The sequence below is a fragment of the Capsicum annuum genome, chromosome 3 (assembly GCF_002878395.1).
Source record: "Capsicum annuum cultivar UCD-10X-F1 chromosome 3, UCD10Xv1.1, whole genome shotgun sequence".
Lineage (NCBI taxonomy): Eukaryota > Viridiplantae > Streptophyta > Magnoliopsida > Solanales > Solanaceae > Capsicum > Capsicum annuum.
Window position 1 is genome coordinate 247,269,381 of NC_061113.1, and position 19,921 is coordinate 247,289,301.

General features: G+C 32.2%; 4 protein-coding genes across 5 annotated transcripts; 2 read left to right on the plus strand and 2 right to left on the minus strand.

Moving 5' to 3' along the window:
• Positions 1 to 486: 486 nt before the first annotated feature.
• LOC107862538 (anthranilate phosphoribosyltransferase, chloroplastic) lies at positions 487 to 4,543 on the minus strand. The gene is made up of 10 exons (XM_016708150.2): positions 4,164 to 4,543; positions 3,656 to 3,799; positions 3,347 to 3,508; positions 3,166 to 3,249; positions 2,182 to 2,370; positions 1,869 to 1,959; positions 1,632 to 1,691; positions 1,248 to 1,366; positions 950 to 1,084; positions 487 to 876 (listed from the first exon to the last, which is right to left on the minus strand). The coding sequence occupies exons 1-10, from the start codon at positions 4,356 to 4,358 to the stop codon at positions 832 to 834; spliced, it is 1,224 nt and encodes a 407-aa protein (XP_016563636.1). The 5' UTR covers positions 4,359 to 4,543; the 3' UTR covers positions 487 to 831.
• Positions 4,544 to 6,822: 2,279 nt separating this feature from the next.
• Positions 6,823 to 9,107, minus strand: LOC107865971. Its single transcript, XM_016712156.2, has 3 exons — positions 7,935 to 9,107; positions 7,738 to 7,791; positions 6,823 to 7,247 (listed from the first exon to the last, which is right to left on the minus strand). The coding sequence occupies exons 1-3, from the start codon at positions 8,758 to 8,760 to the stop codon at positions 7,195 to 7,197; spliced, it is 933 nt and encodes a 310-aa protein (XP_016567642.1). The 5' UTR covers positions 8,761 to 9,107; the 3' UTR covers positions 6,823 to 7,194.
• An 870-nt stretch (positions 9,108 to 9,977) lies between these two features.
• LOC124897158 (CASP-like protein 4D1) lies at positions 9,978 to 10,826 on the plus strand. Its single transcript, XM_047409705.1, has 3 exons — positions 9,978 to 10,123; positions 10,305 to 10,440; positions 10,565 to 10,826. The coding sequence occupies exons 1-3, from the start codon at positions 9,978 to 9,980 to the stop codon at positions 10,751 to 10,753; spliced, it is 471 nt and encodes a 156-aa protein (XP_047265661.1). The 3' UTR covers positions 10,754 to 10,826.
• A 6,158-nt stretch (positions 10,827 to 16,984) lies between these two features.
• On the plus strand, positions 16,985 to 19,905 carry LOC107862537. 2 transcript variants are annotated; one of them, XR_001672000.2, is made up of 6 exons: positions 17,002 to 17,262; positions 18,046 to 18,150; positions 18,524 to 18,779; positions 18,856 to 18,933; positions 19,209 to 19,412; positions 19,528 to 19,905. XR_001672000.2 is itself a non-coding variant. In XM_016708149.2 (5 exons), exons 1-5 carry the CDS (start codon positions 17,221 to 17,223, stop codon positions 19,343 to 19,345), a joined length of 618 nt encoding a protein of 205 aa, XP_016563635.2. In that variant the 5' UTR covers positions 16,985 to 17,220; the 3' UTR covers positions 19,346 to 19,905. The 2 variants fall into 2 exon arrangements, 1 of the variants encoding a protein (XP_016563635.2); XM_016708149.2 differs by having other exon boundaries at positions 16,985 to 17,262; positions 19,209 to 19,905.
• The last annotated feature ends 16 nt before the right edge of the window (positions 19,906 to 19,921 follow it).

The window sequence follows — 19,921 nt, forward strand, 5'->3', positions numbered from 1 at the left end:
TTCAGTGGTATAGTGATGGGGGCAATTTAATCCGAACGCCAGAGAAGGGATGTAACAGACTACATTCAGAGTCATCTTTTCCGAAAGTGAAAAGTCAGCCCATAGATTCCATAATCGTTCACCGCTAGCTTTGGGGATCCTCATGCCATTATAAAGGCTGAAGAATTTTCTATAAGAACAGCCATCATCCTCTTCCTCTTCAGATAGCATCAGCCAAGGAACTCTAGGCAGATCACTGTTAAAATTTTTCTTGGTGGCTGCATAGGGCCAAGATTTGCACACAGTGCCAAAAATTCTATCATATTCAAACGCCTAACTATTAGAGCAAGCAATCATGATGAAGTTCCGCCCAACTAATTTCCGCCATTGCCAATCGATGAGGACTCCTACTCTTCCCCCGCTATATATATATATAAGTTTATTAGTGTAATTGACCATATTTACATCAGCAATTGATATTTACAAGTTAACTTGATAGTGACTTTCTAGTTTGTAAAGTGATATTTGTGCAAGAAGTGCATATTTATTCTTCCTTCCAAATTGAAAGGATATTAGGATACATTGATCGAAACAAATCTCAATCAGACTTTATCACTTCGGTTATTTCTTCTATGAGTACATATAATCTGCCCTCAAAATCTTAAGAGGGCTAAAAGGTCTGCCAGTTATTTTTGCTCTTTTTGACCCCCTCAATTTTGACAAGTTGATTGAAGTGTCTTCTATTCTGGCTTTGATTTCTGAGTATTTTAACCGCTATGCCCATTTCTCAATCTTGATCAGCCACAAATTTTGAACGTGTAACGTGTTCAGCGTGGTACTTTCCATCAAATTTCAAGCAGAAAGTTTACCAACCCGAAGAGCTGCATCCTTCACCCTCTGCAAAACAGAGAACAGATACACTAAACTGATATAGTCTTCATTCAAATAAACACTAAGAAACTATCCTTACGTTGGACACATGTATCCACGTATCAAGTGTCCTCAGAGCTTTCCCGGAAAGTAGTGTATCGCGAGCTAAGGACACTCCTTCAGCCAGATTTTTAACATGTCCACTGACCAGTAATGCTGCTGCTGCATTTAGGGCCTGCCATTAGTTCACAATAGTGTGTGAGAACTTGCATAGGGGAAGAAAGTCGGTAAGCATTGAAATGGGGTCTATAGTTTATTGATAAGATGGTGTATATACACCAAACTGCACCAATGAGAAAGCACATAAGGAAATTTAGGTATAGCAGCATAAGACTTACAAACGCATCAGCAATCGGCCCTTTTTCTCCTGAGAGCACACGCCTAAGCATCTCGGCATTGTATTCTGGACCTCCACCTCTCAGGCATTCAAGAGTACAGCGAGGGATGCCAAAGTCCACTAGAGAGCGACAATCTTGTCAGACTAGTTTTAGTCAAAGCGCTAACAGACTATTGAGAAACACACCAAGGGTAATTCATCATTTATTTCACTACCAATATAATTCCATGCTACTTATTTTTTCGGGTTTTAAGTTAATTCCGTCCAGCATAATTTAGAGGCTCCTTTGCTAGTTGTCCGAGTAAAACAATTAGTACACAAACTCTTTCCAACTTATTTTCTTTTAAGAATTGTGAACTGATTCTGATATTGACAAGTTACTTACATGGATCGAATCTGAACTTGTCAATTTTATCTGGGGTGACATCAAGGACTAATCCAGGCCCTGTAGAATTACCTTATTATCAATAAAAACAAAGCGTAAAGTCCAAACAAAATACTCTTATGTAATATGCAAGTGAAGTAAAACATAAGAAACATCATTATAAAAATATAAACAGAATTACGTTTTTTTAGTAAGTCACACTTGAATATGTACTAAAATTGCAACAGGGAACACTACCAAGGGGACTCATCTCATCTAGACCTTCCGAGTGAACAACCAGTGCTCTTTTCATGCCAAACCTTTGGATTGCTTTAGCCATTTTGTCAACCTAAAGAAAAGACGCGTTGATTACAATGGATCTACACAACACTAAACACACATAACTCTAAACACAACACTAAAACAAGTTGGAGACCTATGAACTAGAAGCCAAAGCAGAGAAGAAAAGAAGCATTAGCACCTCAATACTCAGAATCGATGTGTACAAGATTCTTATAGCCATGTACTCAAGAGTTTTATCGAATAGTATAATTGGAAGTTTAAAAATTACCAGATCTTCTTTGTAAACTCCAATTACAGCAAAAGGCACTCTTGCTGGATTCAACATAGGACCAAGGATGTTGAATACTGTCTTTACTTTCAGCTTTTTCCGAATAGGTCTAACAATCTTCATTGCCGGATGGTAGATTGGAGCCATCATGAAGCCAATTCCAGCCTGAGCTACAGAATCTTTTACCCCCTGAATCCAGTCATTAACAATCACCAGCAGCATCAAATTAGAGAATCAAAGATAATGAATAATTCTATTGATCCAAAGGCTATAGCACAAGTTTTTAGTTAATTCTTGATTAGTAAGAAAGAATGATGATGTTAGGCTGCCTATAAAATTTTTTATAAGGTAATAGGTTTATCAATTTGAAAACCTTTGTATACAAGTAGTGTACCAAAAATAAGAGAGCCTACACAGCAATATGCTCTCTATAATGACACTGTAGGCTGCCTATTAATCTACATCAAGCACTTCATTGTTAACATCACTTAGCCACTGAGCCCCAAAAAATAGCAACAAGAAATATGGCATACAAATGACCCCTCTCTTAGTGAGACTAAATATGACAGCACATTTGCAGGTGAGAAACAAAGTCCCGTAGGAAAAACTACATGCTATTCCCTTCCATCATAATGAGAAAATTCTTATAGCCCAAGATAGGTTCAAGAGACAGGATAATAGCAGCTTTGGAGGTCATCATCAAAGACAAATAAGATATTGGTCATGTGTTGGATGTACCTACCCCCTATCTACATTAGTGCACCGAAATTACAAGAGTAGGAAAAAATAGAAACGATAAATTCTCATTACACAGCAGTTTCTGGATGGCTCATCCATCAGTTTATTTAGGTGAATGTGACAAGTATTTATTCTGAATATACGCTACTACATCCAATTACAGAAGTCAATTTGACACAAGTATTCCTTTCAGGACTTACAACTACTACTCGACATTAATCTGTCAATACAGGGAAGTGCACCAACCTCGGAGTCCAGCTCAATTGCAACACCCAGTGCTTCCAGCACATCTGCACTTCCACAAGCGGATGAACTCGACCTATTCCCTTGCTGCCATTAAACCCCATGAATTTTCAGCCTCAAATACGTGTACTTACTAAGGAAACCATAGAAAACTCGCCATGTAATGAAAAAAAAATCTGTTAACCTTGGCAACTTTTGCACCACAAGCAGCAGCAAGTATTGAAGCACCTGTTGAGATATTCACTGTGTTTGCACCATCTCCTCCTGTCCCAACAATGTCAACTGCATCACCTAATCCTTCCACTTGTCTACAATGCTTAATCATTGCCCTTGCCAATCCCACTACCTAACCATTAGCCATTAACAAAACGGATCTTAACATGATTCCTCCCATCAAAGTCATGATTCAAGAGTGTACATAAATATTTTGTGTCTATCACTTGAGCTAAACCTCCCGCTATACGCAGGGTAAATAATAGAGAGTGGAACTTACTTCTTCAAAGGTTTCACCTTTAGCTCTCAAAAGAACAAGAAAAGCACTAATTAAAGCTTCATCAGCACCATTCAACAAGAAATCAAGAGAATCTTCTGATTCGGATTCCGTCAAGTCTTTCCCACTAATTAAATCCTCGATCAACTGAACCATTCAAAACAACAAAAAAAAACAAAAACCCAATTCAGAACCATACTCGAAAGTCAAAACTACTGCCTTCATCCCAATTTATATGACACCTTCAAAACTCAAACAAATCTTTCTTTGACGTAACTTTTTCATATATGTTTTAAATATTTCATTTGTCAATTATCTTATAATAGTACATTTTACATAGTTTTCAAATAAACAAAAACTGTTTGACCTCTCGAAATACGAATTGTGAAACATAAATATTGGGACCGATGGAGTACGAAAACAATACAACAACAATAACAAGATATCGAATATAGTCCCACAAAGCAATGAGAACGAAATATAAAACAAAGAAAGGGCGTAAAGCTTTGACCTGGCTGAACGAGGAAATGGAAGAATGCTTATAGGAATCAGGCAAGGCAGATACAATAGTTGAAAACTTGAAACGTGTGTTGTTGGTGATTGGATTATTACAACATTGAAATACTACCAAACTGGAACTGTAACGATTTGCAGAGAGACATGTAGGTGCCTTTGCAGGAAGAATGGGACAGTGTAGCAGAGACATGGCTTACAGTTTTTACCAACCAGTCAAGATTCAATAAACACGAACGTGTTACAGTTCCGATTGACGAGGCAGAAAGGTTAATAAATGTTGGAGATATAAAAAGAACTCCTTATAGTCAATGTACAAAAAGGATATAAATAAAGGAATATAAATCATAAGCAATTAATGATGAGTACGGCCAAATAACACTAACTAGAAAAAGTAATTTGAGTAAATTTGAAGGAATATGTATTTTTTTTAGCAACAACGACAACTAATTACAAACGAATTTTGTCTCCCATTTGATACCAGAATGAATTCTATATGGGATGAAATAGCTAATTTTAAATTCGGTATATAGTAAAGTGAAATGACCCTAGGTAGGAAGGTCTGGAGGACGCGAATTACAACAGAGGATTAGGGCCAGTTCGGGTCGCTAGTGTAGGGAATTACTTGGTGGGGTTTTATTCTTATCATGATTCCGTGTTCCGTGTTTCATGTTGTATTATGAATCTGTGTGCTTTTCCCTACTTTCCTCTGCTTTATATTACTTATGGGTGCCGTATTTATGTTATGTAATCTGCTTCTATGCTGCACTATGTGTTTGTGTGGTATCTCGTGTCTTGAGCCGGGGGTCTATCGGAAACAGCTTTTCTACTTCATTAGAGGTAAAGGTATGGACTGCGTACATCTTATCCCAGACCCCACTAGGTGGGAATACACTGAATTTGTTGTTGTATATAGTAAAGTGAAATATTTTAAATTAAATTCAATATTGGATTGATACAATATATGTTTATATGAAACACACATAAATTTAACCCTGACGTCCGGTGTACCAAACGATTTGTTGTTGGGTTATAGCCAATTAACGGTGGGTATGGGCAACTGACAACTACAAATCAATATGGGTTGTGGTGCAGCGGATGGGGCTGTTCCACCCTTAATCAGAGACCGAAGGTTCGATCCTGAGTATGGAGAAAATAATGTTGGAAGCGCTATGTCCGAATGGGGCCTTATCCAGCGCGAATCCAAATTAGTCGAGCTCCAATACGAGTACGGGACACCAGATGGGAACAAAAAAACTACAAACGCTTCTTTCTGGCGTTTTCTCTTGTGTTTTCGTCATGTTTTATTATTTTTTGTTTTCCATGGATTTCGTATTCCTTCATAACACTATTACTCCCTTTGATGTATGTCAAAAATCAGATTTTTACCTTTAGTACTTGTCATTTTTAATATAATATCAAAACAAAATATATTTTTATATTTTACTCTTAATATTATTTATTTATTGCTCAAATTATTTTCTAAGATATATGACTATGCATAAACTAATATGTATATTATAATAAAAATTCCTCATATTAATCGTTATTATCATTATTTTTAAGAGGGGGATAAAGTCTTAAATAAACAAAAAAAAAAAACTAGTAATTAGAATTCTTGGAAAAGTCTAATTTTGAGTAGGTAGAAAACTAGAAATATATATATATATATATATATATATATATATATATATATATATATATTTATATTAAATTTGTATGCTAAATTAATGCAAATGTTTAATTGATGTTTTTAATGGCGATTTAATTCATTAAATTCAAAATATACATATATTTGATAGCAATTTAATTCATCAAATTCAAATTCAAAATATATTTAATTAAAGATATAAAATGTATTAATTCACCACGGTCCAGAGCAATGTCCAATTGTTCATTATTTTACTGGTCAAATTATGACAATGGCCTGCTTCATTATATTAGGTGATGTGCCCACCAAATCACCACTTAGCTGACATAAGGCGGTTACCCACTTTGAAAGAAAATTAAGTACTTACGTATTAAATTAGTTTCCTTATTAAAATTGTTATTACCAAACATAAGTTGTAGTCCCACACCCACGTGAGAGTTTTTTGACTAGTTATAGAATTTTAATAATTTTAAAATGTTATCAAAACGTAATTCAATAAGAAAATAACAGGTTAATTATTGCATTTGAATTGTTGAAAATGTAAAGGCTTTTATAATTTTATTTTATTTTTTTTGAAAAAATATCAGATTGAGATAGAGCAAGAAATAGCAATAAGAATATGATGTTGCGACATCTTAATTATACAACAACTCTCTCACTCCGTAGACATACATAATAATAATAATAATAATAATAATAATAATAATAATAATAATATGCAATCAAAACTCTTCGGCCAAAATTGACAAATTAACACCCCCCCCACCACCACTACCACCCTCCAGAAAAGAAAAATCAAAGCCAAGAAGTAGCCATTTCTCTTTTTTTTCTTTCTAGCACAACATAACAGTCTATTTAACGCTGAAATACAATCAGTGACGGAGCCAAAATTTTAATTGAGGAGGTTTAAAAGGAGGCGGATTCAAGATTCGAAAGCTCCGGGTGCCACCTTATTTTGAACAATAACGTATACTCCGGACGATATTTTAGGATAGTGGAATCAATATTCAAAGAGTAAACTATAATTATATATATCTAACAAGTGTTAGTATTACGTGAAGGCTTGCCTAGTTGGTATTGTCAAGTGTTTTACAAAGAAAAAGTCACGGGTTCTATTCTTCATAGTCACACTATGATTTTTTTAAAAGAGAAAATAGACAAGTGCTAAAAATCACTCTAAAAATATAGTGTAAAGTGCGGGTGTCGTGCCACCCCATACCTTCTACATAGATCCGCCCTGAAGTAAATATAAGAAACAGTCAAAGGGGTCAACATTTATATAAGTTGCTTTTATGTTTGCTTCTGGTAATCATGCATATTTGAATTGCTCTTTTATTGTTTTTGGGATGAATCAACACATAAAAAAGTGATTTGTTTCCTATAGTCCAAGTGTGGCAGACAGCTTCCAGACGGCAATACAACCCATGAATCCTACATTTTATCAGAGTATTAATTAGTCCTCAGGACTAAATATTAGTAACAAAACAAAACTGTTTTCAAATATTTGGTTATTTCTTTTCAGTTTTCAACTTCACTCTTAATTAAATAAGTGGAGTGTTGATTAAGACGTTTGATAGAACTATAAATAATAATAAAGCGCTTAAAAAATAAATATTTCTCCCTCCGTTTCATATTAATTGATCTTGTAGACTTGGCACGTCCCTTAAAAAAATATTTATTAGAGTCTAGAGATTTATTTTACCAAATTAACCTTATTAATTATGTTTTAAAAATATAAACTTGATTATATATATACTTTGTCTAGTCATTTACTAATAAGGGTAGTATTGGAAAAACATAATAAAATCCTCTTGATTTCATCAAAGAAACAACTAAATTTAAAAAGAGGGTCAACTAAAATAAAACACTGTCAGTGTCAGTGGGAGTATGAAATGAAGGTAATATTCATCAATAAGTCTACCTGTTAGTGCATCCATTAGTGACCAAGTTCTTCTGTGCGAAGCTGATGAGTGGACTGCACAGCATCAATAAATAAAGAAAGAAATCATAGTCTTCTTGTTTTAACAAAAGATACTTCTCAGAAAAATATGTTACTCCACGTCATTTCACGTAGGTTACGTTGAAACGAAGAAAATAGGAGTTAAAAATGTTTATTACCTGAATCACAATTGGAAGTAGAATTCCACGATCCACACATACACAAACTGCTAAAATCATTAATATCATAGCCACAAGCTCCCCTTGTTGCCTCACAAGCTTTACAAAAAGAGTCACCTCCTTCAACTGAGTACTTCACTCTTATCCCATATGACCATCCATGAGGCCCATCAACTCTCAATGGAGCTAAACTATAAGCACTACTATACCCTTGACAACCAAGTTTTGTCAAATTAATAGCCTTAATAGCTTCAAACGAAACTGCACAACAATCAGGTGGACCTGATCCATAAACCAACCCAACTTTCTTCGTCCCAACAATGTTCCACCCCGGACACCCATAGTACTCCTCACATCCCATCCCGGAGACATTCCTGCACGGCAAATGCTTCCCTGGAAAGCCTTGAAACAGCGGGGACTCCGCGGTACAACCTAGCAGCATAAATACATTGTCAACTGTTGGGCTCAAGTACTGCTCCCTCCAATGCTCAACAACAAAGCCGTTGCCACGCTTGCCGAATACTATTGCCGAGCAAGTCGACATGTGTGGATCATCTAAAGTGAGGGATTCGTAAGCGTAATCAATGTCCAATACGCGATACGATCCTGAGCTAATGTGCAGCATTAAAACACCGTTGATGCAGAATAGGAGATCTCTGTAACCTGCATGGCCACAACCGGATTGAATTGCGAAAGGATAATCAACGGTTAAGTTTCCGCAGTATGATCGACATGTGTGTGCATCGCCATAGCTATGAGCTGTACTGAGTACTGTTAGGGTTTGAAATATAGTGATGAAGAAAAAAGCTGTGAGAATATGAGCCATGGCTAAGAGGAGAGAAATGGGAGAAGTATAATGGGTGTCAATGGAGGAAAAGAGACTTGTTGCATGTGTTTTGGAAGGTACAAAAATATATTTTATTTTCTTAGGAAAAAGAAAAAGTTGATAGATACTTTGCTTGGGACGTTAAGAAAATGGTGATACTTCATTAACAGAGCTAAGTTAGAGTGGATGCATGATTTAAGGTGTGGGACCAGTGGCGGAGCTAGGGAAGCAAGGTGTTCGTTCAAATTTACATTATTTATATAAACTTAAAAGTATTTTTTATAATAGTATATTAGATGTTGAATCTCTCTAATTTTTTTGTTGATAAATTCTTTATATTTTAATACCTCTCACTATAAATCATGCCTCGACAACTTATACTTTTATACTTGGTTCAGATGGTGAGTTGAATATGTTAAAGGAGATTTCTACTTTTTGGGGGAGCATTCAGGTTTCTTTAAGAAGATTTGGCTAACTTTTTAGCTTTTTCATTTGCTTTGACTTGCTTTTAGGCACTACAGACTGGTGTAAATTTTGAAGACATGATGCTGTCCAAGTGTTGGATTGCTTTATGGCGAAGCTTAATGTAATTTAGAATAGGATCATAGTGGTGGTGATTGACCCAAGCTAACTTTTTTGCATGTTGGCCATTATGATTGATCTATGTATGAAACATCAAATAATGTTGTTTTTCCTTTTTAAAATTAAACATATCATATATTTAATAGTGAATTCAGAATTTTTACTTTAAGAGCTTGAAATGGGAAAATAAGTATTGAGGTGTGTTTTGAATGAACTAACCCTTTGCATTTTATTTAGGGGATTTAAATATATACATAATTAAGCATTAAAAATTTCTCATATATATAGTGTAATTTCCCCCTCCCCCACCACCCCTCCTACATATATCTTTGTTGTGTTGATTTCATGAATTTTACATTCAAAGATTCTACCAATTACTATAATGTATTGCGTGTCGCCGGCCGTTTTACTTAGAAAAGGATCGGAACTGTGACATTCTCGTCCGGCTACGTACAATGAAACTTAAACTATTAGTATTAGGACACAAAATCTTTGGCCATATCGATTTCTCAATCATTTTTAATTAAGTTTTGGTGATTTCTGTCAAAATGCATATACAAAAGGAATATGCAGTTAGGAGATTTGCATATATATTGAGGACTTAGAAAGTGGAAATTAACCAAGGGAGTTGAATAATGGCATCATCAAGAGCTATAATCAACTCAATTCTTGCTCTTAGGATTTTAATTCTATTGTTATGTGCTGCTTCCCTTGCGATAATAGTTATTACTATGCTCCGTGGAAGCATCAAATCCGAATTTCGTGGTATCAAGAGCTATAGGTATTTTGGCACGCATACTCTTTTACTTTTCATGTAGATTTTTGAACTATTGAATTAATATAATCTCATTTAGCTTTGGAAAGTAGTCAAATTGACTTTTGATTAGCGAAACATGACAACTATTTTGAAACAGATGGGGTATATATACTGTAATACTTTAATTAATTTTGCACCATTGAAGGTATGTGGTAGCTGCCGCATCAGGTGGAATTTTATACTCATTGATTCAGCTGCCTTTCGCAATGTATTATGCCATCAAAGAGAAGAGATTGATTAGAGGCAAATTTCTCCCAACGTTTGACTTCTATGGAGATAAGGTAAAAAAAAACTCTTTCCCCTCAAAATTTGTTAAATTTATTTTCCTTTTAATATTTTAATGTTATTTTGGTCTTAATAATTTTACAAAATAAGTGTGGTGAATGAAATGAAATTGGCATGCAGGTGATAGCATTTTTGCTGGCAAGTGGTGTTGGTTTGGGGTTTGGGGTGAGCTTTGAATTCAAAGATATAAAAAGTGGAGAAACCATAGAAAGGGGGTACATTGCAAGTGGTCTGTTGATGGGTGGATTTATAACAATGGCTTTACTCACCATTCTTACTTCCATGAACCGCAAAGGAAGAAGATTTTAGCTTGCTAGGCTTCACAAATAAAAACTCGATGGTGTGTCATATGTCTTTTTGTTCATCCTATTATATATTTTTTTAAGGTGCAATACATTTGAATATTTATTTCTATAACTCTATGAAATAATAGAAATTCATTGTTGTTGCTTTAGTTGTTGTTGGACATATATGTATATGTTCTGTATGATAAAAAAAAAAAAAAAAAAAGTACTAGACTACTAGTATATGATCCGACGTATACCAAAATATGGAAGTGCACTTTATTGATTCATAAATTCATGTTAATCAGCCGAAGGCTTCATACAGAAATCAGAACATTAAATTTGTTAGAAGATTTCATTTAGATATTCTTATTAAGCTTGTTTTAATTGGTCATCTCTATTCCTAATAAAGTATTTATGTTTCAATTAAACACTTTCGAAACAATCCTAACAAACTTAAAGGACTGGTGGTTATGTATTTAGCTTTGAAGGAATACGCAAAAGGCTTTTCAAAATGTAAAACCAAAATTTAATTGAAGTATTTTATTAGGAGTTGAGATCTAATCTATGTTATTAGGTGACTATCGTCAATTTTGAGATATGACTTTTTTAGATAAAATCTACTTTATGTTCTAGGTAAATTAGTCAAGTTGGATAATTATATAGTATTTAGAAATTCATACATATAATCAAATTATATACATTCTTTACAAAAGTGTGATCTAATAAAAATTCAACTCCAACTTAAAATTTAAAAATAAAATGAAGACAAAACTTCACAGACATCTTAGACTCCTTCTATGTTCTAACTAATTTCATGGTCAAGTTTTACTAATTACATTTAATACACAATAGTTAGTGTCAAATGTATTTAGAACTCATTTAGTCAATATAATTAATATTAATTTAAAATAAAAGGAAAGTAATTAATGATCATTATTATCTTCAACTTTTCTCAATATTCTTCTTCTATATAACAAAATATGTTGGTGATTCTCCTTCTATAATTGACTCTCTTTTTAGTACAAACATATATAAACCAATTATACTTCATACAATTGAATTTTAGCTAAATATATATATACAATTATATATAGATACATATTACAATTTTATAATTATGTATAATGTGTAATATTATACATATAAAATTAAACGAATAAACATATACATATGAGACAAACACATTTGTATAACATATACATATGAATATCAACTATGTATTGAATAAACATATACATATGTATATCAACGCTATATTGTATAAACATATAATATTATACATATACAATTAATAATTAAACATTTGTATATTAGGATCCTAATGTGTTGATACACAATATATAAAAATCAGTGTATGTATATAGAAGTAGTATACTTATATATATGCATGTGTATGTATATATATACAAATATGCATATACATATATATACAAATATAGAACATATGTATACATATATGCATAATGTATATATGAACCAACACATACATATGCATATACATAAGTGTATGTGTATCAACACAAAACAAACTTATATACATAAATAGTTATACAAAAATCTACATATATACATGAAAAACATACATCCAATACATTCATATATATATAAAAATATACAAATGAAAAAAAATATATAATGCATACACACATACAAAACCTACACAACCAAATACAATTAAATCATCTATATGCAATTATCAAATTCACTAAAATTGGATCAAATGTTCAATTATGAAAATAATTCATCAAGATTTATTCTGTGAAATTAACAGTAATATGCAATTCAATTTACAAATTATACATTCTATTCTATGAAAATAGATGAAATTTGAAGAAACTTAGCGGCTCATTTAGAGAATACCTAAAACAAATCAAAAGAAACATATCTATATACCCGAAAAAATTAAAGATTACCGCAGAATCTTCAATGCATATCTCCACGGATGTTTAAGAATGAGAAATTACTCCAATAAATCTTTAATGCAAACCCACCATGAATGTTTAGGAAAAGATAAAAAAAAATTGACTGATTTGGGAGAATTTTTTTTTTTTGAGATATAATCAAGAAGCATGCATAAATTAATGCCGTAAATCTAGCCAATTAGCTAAGAGAGAGATTATGAAAAATCAATTACATGAGAGAGAAAGTATTATTTGCTATATACATTGGCCCAAAAGAAATTATTTTATAGGAAAGGACATGGGCTGATCACTTTGAAAAGAAGTTTCCCACAATTTGAAAATGTGGACAATTGAAGACAGTCGGCTCAATTTATTTTCTTAAGTATTAAATACATAAAGTAGTATACTTAAGTATTAAATTACAAAAAACAACAACACTTTTATCAAATTACATTTTGTAGCATATGTATTTGTATTTTTGTAGCAGCAGTTTGCAAAAATACAAAATACATATTGATCATAAGAGCAGTGAAAATCATATGTATTGTATTTTTGCAGCAACAGTTTGCAAAAATACAAAATACAACTTGTTATATTATGTAATTATGAAACTATTGCTCTGAAACTCATAATTAAAGGAATAAGTATGTTATTTCTGAATTTTACCCTTTTCTTTTTTTAGCCATTTGGCTCAATTGGACATATGCAGTTTCTATATTTACAATTAATACACTTTTATATCACATTGATACACTTTTTAGAAAAAGAGAAAGAAAATTTTATGCAAGCACATGCAATCCCTATACCCAATTGATACTCTTTTATACCACATCGATACACTTTTATAACAAGAGAAAAGGGAAACCTGTGCATGCATATGCAGTGTCCATATACCCAATTGATACTCTCTTATACAAAATTGATACACTTTTATACCACATCAAGTATATATACCACATAAATACACCTTTTACAGCGAAAATATATGCAAGCATATACAATAATTACAACTAAAGATTATATAGAATGTATAGAAATTATGTAATTGTCATATAGAATGGGTATACAAATTATAAAGTTATTGTACAAAATATATTTTTTATGGTGTATACAAATTATATCATTGTTATAAAAAAACAAAAAAAAAAATAGCATCATCAACTAGCTAGAAAAGAATAACTACAAACTTACATTTGAGAGTAAATTCCCTAGATGATCACCAATGTTAGGGAAATTGCCTACAAATATCATTTTTGTTTCATTTAGGACAAGAATATCACTGACTCTTTTTACTTTTCTTAAAATATACTTAACACTTCAAAAATCTTCTCTCTCCTACTTGAAATTCCATGTCATTAAAATTTCTTTATTTTTTTGATAAATAGATCTATTTAACTTATCAAACTTATTTAACTAACATTTTATCCTAATTCTTATTTTTAAAAATAATACACATGATATACTAATCATTGAAGATTAATTTAATTACACCAAAAGCTTGAATTATTTTATTTGATATGTACTTTTCAAAGTTTCTTTTATTTACTTATTTATTTCACCACTTAATAATATTTAAAACTCAAGTACTTATAAAAATTGGTACTCATTTAATTTTTTTATTATTTATTTTATATATTAAAAATTCTTAAAATGTAAAAGAAATAAAATGTTGGATTTCATATTTTAGACATTAAATTTGTTATTTATATGAGAATAAAAGAATAAAATCTGCTTTTTGGGATTATAAAAAAGAATTTTTAGATTAATATAATCCAAAGATATTATATTTCCTTCAAATATAGAGTAATAGAGAATAAAAGAATATAATTTGTTATTTAAAAGTATTGATGACAAACCTACGATTTTTTTGCTGCCAAACAAAATTCAATAAAAAAAATTTAATATGTACTATTGCCTAAAAAGTTTTATTTGGACATAGATTACTTGCAATTTTTTATGCAAGATAATTTTTGATAAATATATAGTGAAAAAATAATTATTTTTTGCAGATTTTTTACAAGTAATTTTCCATAAATAAATCATTAAATACATAAGATAAGACATAAATTTAGAAAAAAAAAATATTATTTTTAATTTAGTTTCTTCACTTTTTCCTGTGATCATTATATTTAGATTTTATTTTATTATACAATTAAACACTAATTTATATCCGCACTTCATTCTAAATCCATCAAAACCGAAGAAGAATTGATAGAGTAATATTTTAAAAATTCATTTGTAATATTACTGAAGAAGGTATCATTTTGTTAATATTTCTTAAAAAGTTTAATTTGTTTCAAGAGTACATAATTTTTTCTTTCCTTCAAAAAAGGTGATTTTATTTTTTTATTCCCATATAAATAACAAACTTAATGTCTAAAATATGTAATCCATCATTTTATTTCTTTTACATTTTAAGAATTTTTAGTGTATAAAATAAACAACAAAAAAATTATTGTACCAATTCGTATAAGTACTTGTATTTTAAAACTATTATTAAGTGGTGAAATAAATAAGTAAATAAAAGAAACTTTGAAAATTACATATCAAATAAAATAACCTAAGCTTTTGGTGTAATTAGATTAATCTTCAATTATCAATATATTATGTGTAATTTTTTTATAAAAAAGAATTAGGATAAAACTTTAATTAAATAAGTTTGATAAGTTATACATTTATCAAAAAAAAAAAAAATTAATGACATGGCATTTCAAGTAGGAGAGAGAAAGATTTTGAGATGATAAGTATATTTTAAGGAAAAAAAGAAAAGTTGGATGATATTCTTGTCCTAAATAAAATAAAAGTGATATTTGTAGGCAATTATCCAAACATGGGTGACCATTCAGGGAATTTACTCTTACATTTGATTGTTTAAACAATAAAGAGCAATTTATTTTTTTTACTAAACCAGCAGGAAAAATGAAACTAGAAAAAAAGCTAAAAAAAAAGAAAAGAAAAGAAGTAAAATGACAACTATAAAAAACGAAAATGAAAAGAAGAAGAAGCGGAAGAAGCTTACCAAAGTTGGTCGTTATTTGGTCAACAACAAATGTGGCTATAAATTGAAAGTTAAACATTTGGCTATTTTTTTAGATTAGTTTCAACCGAGTTAAGCGTATGTAGAGTCGTCAAAATGGGCTTGGCCCTTGAGGCCGACCCAACCCAGCCCACTATAAGGGTTGGGTTGTGATTTTTGAACCCATTCAAACCTAGGGCTTATAAGCCCAGCCCAAGTTAGCCCGCTGACCCTTGAGGCTTGACTGAGGCAGGGCTAGGCCGGTCTGTGGGTCAAAATACTATTTAATTAAAATTAAAGATAAATGAATATTGCAAAAGAAAAAGTAATAATTAAGAATAGTAGTTATTGAATAAGTTTAATATCCTACATAATATTTTAACTTATTAAGTGTTAAACCTTAATCATCAAGTATTGATGTTTCATTTGTTATTGTTATTCAATTTGAACTTAAAATTAAAGAAAACTGTAAGCAAAAGGAATTAAAAATATAAATAGTGATTACTTAATTAATTTTACTCGATTAATTTAATTAATTTTAATTAAATAATGGTTAAAAATTTTACCACACTTGGTGGGAATACACCGAATTTGTTGTTGTTGTTGTTGTACTCAATTAATTTTACCTAGTATCTTACATAACATTTTAATCATTTAGTATTAAATGACAAATATTAAAATTTCTAACCATAAATATAAAAATTGCATCCATCATAAAACGTTCAAACACTTGTTGCAGCTACTCGAAATCAATTGCACAACATTACCCAAACTCAAAGCGATAATGTTTTTAAGTGAATTTTAAATATTATTATTTTTTGATATATAACTTTTTAATATTGTTCAACTTATTAAATTAGCATATGAATTTAGATGAATGTTGATGTTGATTAAGATAATGTGATCAATGAATTCAAATATGTTTGACAATGTATTGGTGTTGAAATATTATAAATTATCGTAGAATTATGTACTTTATGTAATAATATGTTAGAAGTGCCAATGAATTGTCATATCTATTAGTTCAAATTGAAAAAGAAAATCTAACAAAAAATCAATAAAAATAAAGGGTTAGCCTGCCTCAACCCGCGACCCTATTAGGGCTGGGTTGGGTCATATATTTTAAGGTCCTTTAAAGTGAAGGGTCGGTCCGTCCTAGTTCATATAAGCATATGGAATGACTATTTATTGGGTTTTTAGTTTTAGGAGCTATTTTTAAGATATTATTTTAGTTTTAGGTGGTATTTTTAGTTAACAAATAACTATGTAAAAGTAATGTTTTAGAATCTTAATCATGCTACGTAATTAAGAAATTATTTTATGTATGATGTGTAATTTTTGCTAAAATGAATGATATTTGACTTTCAGGGCTAAACGTTGACGATAGAGAATAGGCTTTAGTCCCTGATCAAGGCCCACTTTTATGTCCCAAATCAACGGGTCGGACCCGATCCGGCCCGATGTATAACCTCCATCAATTCGAATCCAAAATATTCAAGTCATCAGACGGTAAGCGGTAGCTCCGTTCTCTTAGCTGCGATCACAAAGAGAGAAGCGTCTTCTCCGTTAGCAATGGAATCCTATGAGCAAACTGAAGAGGAAACCGTAGCTACTGTAAGTTTTCTTTTCCTATCTCTCTGTCTATATATACATATACATGAATTTGTATATGGTTACTTAAAATCAGTTATTAGATCACTGCTCCTTAATCTTCTTCTATTTGGTGGAATTCTTCAATCTGAAATTACTCCCGATATTTACTCCCTCGTTTTCAATTTGTTTGTCTGGTTTACACGGAATTTAAGAAAGTAAACAAGAGTTTTGAATCATGTAGTGTTGGACTAGGGATACTCAAAATGTACCAAAATATCCATACATTCTATGAAAGGAAACACTAGTTGTTTTTGAAATGGACTAAAAAGGAAAGTGAGACAAACAAATTGAAACGGAAGGAGTACTTGTCAATTTCCTCAGTGAGGCACTCATAAAGATTCGAATATTTGATTTGGAATTTGGGATCTTTACATGGTCGTTTTAAAGTTCTAATCTTTACTTCATTGAAGAAATTTTCGGTTCCAGATATTGTTTGGTCCACCTAGCGTGGGAATATACTGCGTATGTTGTTGTTGTTCCTGTCCCCTGCCAATGCTGTTTGGTCGATTTTCTTTTTAATCCAAAATGTTTATTTCCTTATAACTCAGCTTATGGGTGCAAAGTAGCCAGTCCCAAATTCCGTAAAGGAAAAGTGTTAATGTTGGTTGACACCAGCGCACAAATAACTTAACTGTTGGAACTATCATACTACTTTATCTGACTTATCTCAGGGTTTTGCGTAGTATTAACACTTGTCTGTTTGATATTTATATTTATCTCTCTATGTATATCTTTTTCTTTCAGAGATCTCAGAAAATGGCTGGAACTGTAAACTGGGGCACTGCTACTGTAATTGGGGTATTCGCTGGCATGGTTTATGGAGGTAGCAAGGAGGCTTCTGCTTCTGTTGTTAGTATCCCTCCCCTCTGTAACTATTAGATACTATTCCCCGCTGGTGCATTTTGACTTAGGAGGATAAGTTGGAGAAAAATGTTAATTGTGAAGCTTTGGCAGTAGTGATATTACATTGTCTGAATAGTAAATGGGATCTCAAACTACACATTTAGGAGTTCAGAATTAATTTTGAAATAAATGGAAAGCAGAAGAAAACTAATGGTTTTCTTAGATCTGCCTGAACTTATGACCTTGTTGACCTTAGAGGAAAGCTGCGACTAATAAGATTTCCCTAGTCCTTGCTTCCCAAAAGGAAGGACCTGAAATTCTTTTCTTTCTGCATAGATGGTTCCTCTCATATTCATGGGACTTTCTCCTCTTTTAACAGAGCAAGGATGCGGAGGTGATGTTGAAGCTTGGGAGCACACCAGATAAGCGTGAACAGTATCGGCTCATGAGAGATGCTATGGAAAAAAGATTTATACGAGTCACTCGTGGATCAATAGTTGGCGGGATACGCCTTGGAATGTTCACTGCTGCTTTTTATGGATTACAGAATTTGCTTGCTGAAAAGCGTGGGGTGCATGATGTTTATAATGTTGTTGGAGCTGGTTCTGCTACAGCTGCAACATTTGGTCTAATTAGTAAGTGGCAAGTTTTGGCATCAGAACCTTTTTTAGATCATCTCCTGCCCCACTAACTCCTTTTTTATGGCTCCAGTGCCAGGATCACTTCAATGGCGTGCGAGAAACGTGATGCTGGGTTCTGCTTTGGGTGCTGCAGTTTGCTTCCCTCTTGGTATTAGAATGTGACCTTCTTACTAATCCCAATCCATTAAATTGCTCTGTATTTACTTAAAATTCTAACCTTAGGGGATTGTTATTGCTGCTAAATGATTTAAATTATCATCTCAGTCTCGGCTAAGGCAGTGTGGGTTACACTTTCAAATTATGAGGATTTCATGCATCTTGTGTATTCCTCAAGTGTGAGGAATCATGTGAAGTAGGGACAAACTAGTGGGTGGGATATGTTGTTTATCGTTTGCTTTTACTGAAACAAACTTGTTCTTTCAGGGTGGCTTCATTTGAAGTTGGTAGAGAAAGCCAATGAAGGGACGGGGACAACTGATGGCGATGAAGTGAAGGGTGGCGTAGGTGCTGCAATTGAGAGACTTGAGGGGCACTTGAACAAAGATGTTAAATCCACATGAAGTGGAATTTGATCTTTTCTTCACCTGTATGATGGTGACATTAGCAAAAGAAAATACCGGAGGCAAGGTAAAAACGGAAGAGGTTTGAAGCAGGCGTCTTGTATTGTTCCTTCTTCCCTCGGTCTGTTCCCTGTCACGGAGCTTTAAAGCTCACTAAACTTGGCCTTTCTTTTTTTTGATAGGATTGTTTAGATAGTTTGTGCTTCATAAAGACATGAAAAGAGCGTGAATCAACTTTTTGACGTTTCAAAAAATAACCGACAACGTGGAAGAGGGAGGATGTTGTGCTTTATCAGGATAGCACCCCTTGTCAATATTATGGCGGAAATAGTTATTAGTAGACTATTCTTTCGTCGAGGATGGCAGATATAGTTAATCACTTAAGAGTATCTTTTGTTGAGGATTAAGGTATATTGATTTGGCGTCCTTTTTATTTGGATATTGTTGGTGAATCTCCAGTAAGAATGATTTGTGATTGTGTGTAAAACATTCTGTACATTACCAGCTTTCTAAGAAACTCAATTATCTAAAATAGTGAACTATCCAGTTTAATTGTTTCATTTTGTGGAAGCGTGT

What these genes read in the sequence shown, in the direction of transcription:
- LOC107862538 (XM_016708150.2), bottom strand. Translation starts at nt 4,358, where the DNA reads ATGTCTCTGCTACACTGTCCCATTCTTCCTGCAAAGGCACCTACATGT. An exon ending in AGATGAGATGAGTCCCCTTG is followed by an intron (nt 1,692 to 1,868) that starts GTAGTGTTCCCT and finishes GTAATTCTACAG; the next exon opens with GGCCTGGATTAGTCCTTGAT. An exon ending in CGTGGATACATGTGTCCAAC is followed by an intron (nt 877 to 949) that starts GTAAGGATAGTT and finishes TCTGTTTTGCAG; the next exon opens with AGGGTGAAGGATGCAGCTCT.
- LOC107865971 (XM_016712156.2), bottom strand. Translation starts at nt 8,760, where the DNA reads ATGGCTCATATTCTCACAGCTTTTTTCTTCATCACTATATTTCAAACC. An exon ending in TACTTCCAATTGTGATTCAG is followed by an intron (nt 7,792 to 7,934) that starts GTAATAAACATT and finishes GATGCTGTGCAG; the next exon opens with TCCACTCATCAGCTTCGCAC. An exon ending in ACTAATGGATGCACTAACAG is followed by an intron (nt 7,248 to 7,737) that starts GTAGACTTATTG and finishes GATAAAATGTAG; the next exon opens with GATTCATGGGTTGTATTGCC.
- LOC124897158 (XM_047409705.1), top strand. Translation starts at nt 9,978, where the DNA reads ATGGCATCATCAAGAGCTATAATCAACTCAATTCTTGCTCTTAGGATT. An exon ending in CGTGGTATCAAGAGCTATAG is followed by an intron (nt 10,124 to 10,304) that starts GTATTTTGGCAC and finishes GCACCATTGAAG; the next exon opens with GTATGTGGTAGCTGCCGCAT. An exon ending in TTGACTTCTATGGAGATAAG is followed by an intron (nt 10,441 to 10,564) that starts GTAAAAAAAAAC and finishes ATTGGCATGCAG; the next exon opens with GTGATAGCATTTTTGCTGGC.
- LOC107862537 (XM_016708149.2), top strand. Translation starts at nt 17,221, where the DNA reads ATGGAATCCTATGAGCAAACTGAAGAGGAAACCGTAGCTACT. An exon ending in AGGAGGCTTCTGCTTCTGTT is followed by an intron (nt 18,151 to 18,523) that starts GTTAGTATCCCT and finishes CTCTTTTAACAG; the next exon opens with AGCAAGGATGCGGAGGTGAT. An exon ending in TGCAACATTTGGTCTAATTA is followed by an intron (nt 18,780 to 18,855) that starts GTAAGTGGCAAG and finishes TTATGGCTCCAG; the next exon opens with TGCCAGGATCACTTCAATGG.